Source organism: Acanthisitta chloris, unplaced genomic scaffold, assembly GCF_000695815.1.
Source record: "Acanthisitta chloris isolate BGI_N310 unplaced genomic scaffold, ASM69581v1 scaffold43468, whole genome shotgun sequence".
NCBI lineage: Eukaryota > Metazoa > Chordata > Aves > Passeriformes > Acanthisittidae > Acanthisitta > Acanthisitta chloris.
Window position 1 is genome coordinate 12,187 of NW_008689470.1, and position 6,700 is coordinate 18,886.

At 38.3% G+C, this 6,700-nt stretch overlaps 1 protein-coding gene across 1 annotated transcript in view; it reads left to right on the forward strand.

The window, feature by feature from the left end:
* LOC103808605 (replication factor C subunit 1-like) overlaps nt 1–6,530 on the forward strand; it is a gene marked incomplete at its 3' end in the record, with an annotated part of 16,928 nt that extends 10,398 nt beyond the window's left edge. The window contains exons 5-11 of the mRNA XM_009081397.1: nt 1,731–1,963; nt 2,640–2,714; nt 4,138–4,215; nt 4,990–5,077; nt 5,170–5,471; nt 5,721–5,828; nt 6,351–6,530. Coding sequence (XP_009079645.1) covers nt 1,731–1,963; nt 2,640–2,714; nt 4,138–4,215; nt 4,990–5,077; nt 5,170–5,471; nt 5,721–5,828; nt 6,351–6,530 — 1,064 coding nt within the window. The remainder of the gene's footprint in view (nt 1–1,730; nt 1,964–2,639; nt 2,715–4,137; nt 4,216–4,989; nt 5,078–5,169; nt 5,472–5,720; nt 5,829–6,350) is intronic.
* Nucleotides 6,531–6,700: the final 170 nt, after the last annotated feature.

A 6,700-nucleotide genomic window follows, 5' to 3' on the forward strand; every position in this document is an offset into this window, starting at 1 on the left:
ATCTTTGTTTTATTTTTCTTTCCCTCTGAACATTCTCTTCCAGGAATAGTCAAGATCCTGCTTTGTACTTGTTATATTCTGCCTAATAAGTGTTCAGTAGCAGGGAGTTCAGCTGATGCTTAAAACACTCTGGTGAGAACAGGTGAAGCAACAAATAATTGTTTCCCTCCATCTCTGTCTAGTACATAACAAAAATAATAGATGACAGGCATATGACATCATCTAAACTTAGGGAAGTGGTAAGAAAACAAACTTTTGTTTGAAGAAGTATGGGGGCTTAAATTAGGGATGGCTGGAAAATGAACATGTTTTTCTGATAATGCTGTCAGTTTCAGTTCAGTTGCAGGCCAGATGTTTAGAACAGTCTGGTTTTATGGTTTGTTAAGGGGAATGTTTAAAACATCTCTATTTTGAGAAGAGTAAAACTAGACTTCAGTTAGAGGCATGCAAATGGGACTGCCTCTGTTCCTGTTCCTCTCGAGTCTTTGCACTGCTTTAGTACTGTGTCTAATGTTCTTTTTGGGGATTTTCTTGCTATTTACTTGCACACTTTAAGTCTGTAGAAGTAGGTGCAAAGACTGTGCTTTTATCACTAATCAAGCAGTTTGTCCAGTGATGTTTGTCTCCTGTGCTGCTGTGTTAGTCTAGTCATGTGGCAATGATATCTGTAGGGTTTGTATGCTTCAGTGGTAGGGTTCATTTGTGTAACTGCCAATAAGACTTCACAACATGACACAACTCTTTGAAGTCCTTGATAATCTTTTTTTTATTGACTGATTGGGTGAAGAATTTGGGTGCAGAATGAATAAGTGGCCATCAAACCCTCTTTCTCTTTTTCATTGCTGGGAAGATCATGTCCTGGTTATTATAGGAGAGTCCTAAAAGGAAATACTGAGTTTTTGTTCAGTGGTCTGTGGGCTAATTCTTAATGAGACTGTGTATGCCACTTTTCCTCCTCCTTTTAAATTGAAACATCTATTTTGTCTCACCACTTGTCTGATTTCTGTCTTCTGTGAAATGGCTGCATTTCTTTGGGATGGTTTTGACTGTACTCAAAAGAGTGTGCTTGGGTGCAGAGGTGTAGGAGGCTGTAGAATAGCTCATAGGATCTCTGACTAAAAGAGAAAAATGGTGTTAAAGAGTTTCTGCTAAAACATTCATGTACTTTAAAAATAACTAGTAAGCTTAGCCAAGAAACTTCTTCTGGTAAATAAAACGTTCTAATATTTTCCCCTGGTTCATAGTGTAAGATGGAGAGATTCTTAATTATATATAAGTCTGCAAGGTCCATATTAGCTGCTTTGTTGATGAGAGCTACAGAACAATAAAATAAGTGTAGCTTTGTGCTTCACATAAAATGGGAAGGAAGAGTTGTGCTGTTCAATTTGATTTTGCATTAAGGAGAGAGTTCAAGTTTCAGTGACCTAGATCTTTTATTGTTTTTGCCATTTAAGAAAGGAAGGTATTCTTTGTGAACTTCTCTGCAGGAGAGGTGATGTATGAGCACAAGTAACACATTGTGTCTTTATTTCAGTACTGAAGACTTGAATTATGCTATTAATCCTGTGTGTTACACAACTCTGCCTTTTTTTCCAAATACCTTCTAAACACCTGAACCATTTTTTTAGGATCTGATTTGATGCAATCTGCCAGAATAGTTCTCTTGACAGTTCCATTATTAGAACTGAAGTTCCATGTAGCAGAAATAATAGAATACTCTTTGTGTTTAGATGAAGACGATGACTTTGTCAGTAAAAGAGTTTCCCTGAAACCAAAGGAGAATGGGACGTCAGCGACTGGTTGTCCAGGAGGAAGTGCTGTTGGGAAGGAAAGTGTAAAACGACAAGCAAAAAACAAACCACTGTCTCTAGTGAAACAGACTCCCACCTCTGCACTGGATTACTTCGGGACAAGTAGTGTCCAGAGATCGGAAAAGAAACTGGTAGCAAGTAAAAGGAAAGAAGTGAGTACTGATGATGTTCCTCCAGGCTGCTGGTGTGTCTGGCAGGTCAAAATGGTCTCACTAATGATTGCAATGAAATACTTAACTATTTGTCCTACTTAATGCTACTTATTTGTGGTCACTCAAGCAGAAGTTCAGTTCTGATACTGGTCTGCATATCAGTTCCTCCAGTGCAAGTTTAGAATTGCATTTCCATGTTTCATAAGATAGCACAAAGTAGTGTTTTCTCTATTGCTTCTTCTCAAGTGACTCTTCTTGGAATAAAATATTATATTAGTGGGTGGATGGGGATAGCTTGTATTTGAGGGTGCAGGGGAAGGAGGTTGTTTTCCCAAGCTTGATGGCACATATATTCATGGAATAACAAAGCTTCAAGTCAAGTTTGGAGGAAATTAAAAATTCACATTGTAGTTACTGATTTATCTTTCAAGTGTGCCAACTGTGGTAGCTTCAGAGATGTTCAGCATTGTTTGAATAAATGAGATGTTTATATTATAGCATGGTTTTCATCTGAATAATAAAATCTCTTGAAAATAGCCTGTGTTTAGGTTAGAGAGCTAGCAATAATGTTGCATGTCTAATTCCCAGTCCTTTTCTAGAAGTACACATTGAATTATTACAACTGACAAAGTAATGGGGGAACTGAACCATTTGGTCTTTTTTTTCTTAAATACAGCCTTCACAAAGCAGAGACAGCACTCTAGATGATGAGGCCATTGCTAGGCAACTGCAGCTTGAAGAAGATTCAGAGGTAAAAGCTCTATAAATTTGCTGCTTTATGTCAAGAGCAGTTTGTTTAACCTAAAATTGTCATTCCTTAAGAAATTAAGATTGACTTTTCAGATGTGCTGTAATTAAGTGTAATAAAATTCATCTGTGTACTTAACTTTTGCACATATGTGCAAACATAGTCACACAGTTATTTTTATGAGTCTTTCAGTTACGTAAATAGGACATGTCACTTAATCTGTTTCCTCTCTATCCAGACTTTCTCTACCTGTGCAGTTGATGTGCCTATAATAATCCTGCCATTCACACGGAGTTCACTTTCTGCTTCCTCATATTGTGATAGTGGTTTGGTTTTTTCATTCCCTGGAGTGAAAAATGAAAAGCCATTGCCATCCATGATTTGTTTCACTTGTCTTCTGGATTTTCTTATAGTTGAGAAAAATGTGAATGACCTTTACATGTCTTAAACTTTCCTGTTTGAATCAGTACTAATAGGAGGGAAAGGTACACTTGTCATATGTATTTACCTGTGTTTGGGAAAATTTGATTTCCCATATATTGGAAATCTTGAGTAGTGCTTGAAATATATATATTGTACACACAAATTACACCTCTGAAGGTCAAGAATGGGATTAAATGGATTAACCTGTTAAAAAGTTAAACCACCTGTCAGGAAAATGAAGATGTCTTTGATTTAAACTCATCTATAACACTCACACTGTCTGTATGTGTCATCAAGATACTTTATATCAGTATAATTGTAAAAAACCCAAACTGACTTTGGTTTTTTTACAATTAACAAATAACTTTCACAGGTTCCATGTGCACTCTTTGTTCTTACTGGTTCTTCTGTAAAAGCATATTTGTTTCCCCAAAGTAAACAGAACTGGCAACAAGAGCAGGGCTAAGAGTAGTAGTTAAATTCTTCAAAACTGCCTTTTTTTTTTTTAATAGCAGTAGACAAGAATAAAACATTCATTCTGGAAACATCATAGTTTGTAGCAGGCATTGTTCTTGTCTTCTGGGGCTGCTTTTGGAAGTTTTCTAAAGCCAACAGATTACATCTGTGTGCAGACTGGTTGTTGTGAGATGCTGCCTCCAAGTTTTGATTATTTAAAAGAAAAGGGTGCACAACAGTAAAAAATATGGAAGAATAAAAAACCTCTTTAAAAACAGCTCATGCAAACATATTAATGTTTCTAGTGCAACAAATTCAGGCTTCTTTTTCTCACTAGGCTTCACTAGTCTTGATTTTTGGGGAAAACAAGTCATTGTCCAGTGCCGTTTTCAGAATTTATTTGCCTCTGGTAGGATACCCTGTTTCCAGCTACGTGCTGACTTGTTTTAGGTAAACCTTTTGTCTTGAACAGCAAATAGAGTATTTTAAAAATGTGCTAGAATTAGAACTTGTTAGATATGAGGCTAAAAATGTTTTTCTTTTTCAGCTGGAGAGACAGCTGCATGAGGATGAAGAATTTGCTAGAACTTTGGCCATGTTGGATGAAACACCACAGAAGAAAAAGGTTGAATTTCTTTTAAACTTTAGCTTTTAGAAGTTGCATTGCTGGGACTGTTCTCATTTAGACACCTTTGTTCTGAGACTTCTATAGGTGTTTTCATGAAAATAACTAAGTGCCACATCCAGTCTCACCTTGAAAACCTCCAGGGGTGGTGAATCCACCACCTCCCTGGGCAGCAAATTCCAATGTCTGAGCACTCTCTCTGTAAAGAATCTCTTCCTAATGTCCAACCTAACCCTCCCCTGGCAGAGCTTGAGGCAAATGAGTCAGTGGCACAAGTTGCTGAAAAGGGATGAAAAGGAAGGACAGAAAGAAACAGGAAGAACACTCTCCCAGCTTTGAGGGAAGGAGGAGTGGGCAGGGATCTTGAGAGTTTTGAGACTAATCCCAGTGATGGGAATCTTTCAAGTTCACACAACTTGTGGTGTGAGGCACAGTGAAATATTTGCTGGTGCTCTTAGAATTTAGGTTTGATAATTTGAATATAGCAAGTAGTATAGTACTTCTAGACCAATCAGTCAACCAGTGAGGATTGAAATTTATTGTAACCTGGAAGTTTGTCTGGCCTTTGACTTGAAATTTATGTGCATGGCTGAGTGCAGAATTTGCTCATCACCTGCCTTTGATAGAGGCTGCGTTCTGACTTGTGGTAGGGATCAGCTTTGTTAGATGTTGTTAAATCTGTTGTTCTTAACAAGGAAACTGCAGGATCTGCACTTTATGGTCCAGATCCTACAGGACATGCTTCCCTGACTTTGGCATTGTGTGTTTGTTCAGGCTCGGAAGGATGCAGAAGGAGAGCAAACAGTATTGAGCATCAACAGCAGTTCTAACGTGACTGAAAGATCTAAGCAGTCAGAAGGAGGTAGGATACAGAAAATAAAAAACATACCAATTTACAGTATTCATGAAATACATTTTTATGTATGTGCTCTTTTCCCTCTGCCTCCTTTCAAGTGGAAGCAACAGACTCAACAGGTGAAGCAAAGAATTACACTGAGAAGCCACAAACTAAATCTGACCAGTCAAAAAGCTTTTGTTTATCCCCACAATCATCTGATGGTAAGACAAGAAGAGAGTTGGCAGAGAAGCCCTTGCCTTTGAAAGCTGGCTCTAGGCTCGTGTCTCCGAAAAAAAAAGAGGAGATTGCTGAAAAGGAAAGAGGTGCTCAGAATTCAGTATCAAAAGAAAAAACTGCTTCAGGGAAAGAAGAGAAGACATCACCAAAGAAGGAGAAAATTTCTCCCAAGAAATCTGAGGTAGGAGCTGTCAAAATTAAGTTAGTGTCTTTGTGGAGTTTGCAGGAAAATAGTTTTAATTTTTTATAGTTTGTGTCACTGTTGTAACTTGGTACTTTGCATGTTAATGCATTAGAACCAAGTGTTTTAAAACACTTCAACTTGCTTTTCCTTTGGTGCATGAAGATGTCCTAAACTGTGATACTTGAGTTTATCTTGTTGTTTTTATTTATCTGTGTTTTGTTGGTTTTTTTAAATCTCCTGCCCCAGTCTGTAAGTCCTGAGGACTCTGAAAAGAAGAGAACCAATTACCAAGCCTACCGAAGCTTCCTGAATCGTGAGGGCCCAAAAGCTTTGGGTTCCAAGGAGATACCTCAGGTGAGTTTGGCCACAGCAGAATTCTAGATGTAGGAGTGAAGTGTCATAGACTTACTCCTATGAGTAGTCTAACAAATATCAACTAAACTGTTTAAAAACTGGTATTTTTGTCCAATAGGAAGCATGTGTTGGGAAAAGCTAAATTGTAGTGCAAAGCAGTGACAATGTAAGGAAGTATACTAAGAAATTAAATTCAGAACTTGGTTATGAAGCTGTGTTGGTTAAAAATAGTCAATGGTCTTGAAGATTGCTGCCACTCATTTGGCTGACATGCTGTGTGTGAAGCAGAGAGTGCCATGAGTATGATTGGTCAGGTGAAGAATGTGTGAAGTTTTCTTGGTACCTGTCCCTGTTAATGGCTTTTGAACTTTCAGAGCTATTACCTAGGTAGGTATGATAGGCTTATTTTTAAAGTTTTATAGGGAACTTGACATGATAGAGGGCTGAAAAAGCTGATGGTGAAGAGGTATTTGGTAAAATTGCCTCAGGTAATGGCATTTTCTGCAATGCTCTGGTTCTCAGGGAGCTGAAAACTGCTTGGAAGGCCTGACATTCGTAATTACAGGAGTTCTGGAGTGTATTGAGAGAGACGAGGCCAAGTCTCTGATTGAACGTTATGGAGGAAAAGTAACTGGCAATGTCAGCAAGAAGACAAACTATCTGGTTGTGGGGAGAGACTGTGGCCAGTCCAAGTGTGAAAAGGTGAGAGTGTTCCTGTGCTGGAGCCAAGTCCCAGTGGAACTGAATTGTTCCTGCTGCAACTAGGTACTTTGAATCTCCTGCCAGCAGGAAGCAGTACTACCAATGTAGTGCATCTTTAAAAGGAAGGCTTTGCTCTGTTCTTATTTATGTGCATACCTGCACACATATAT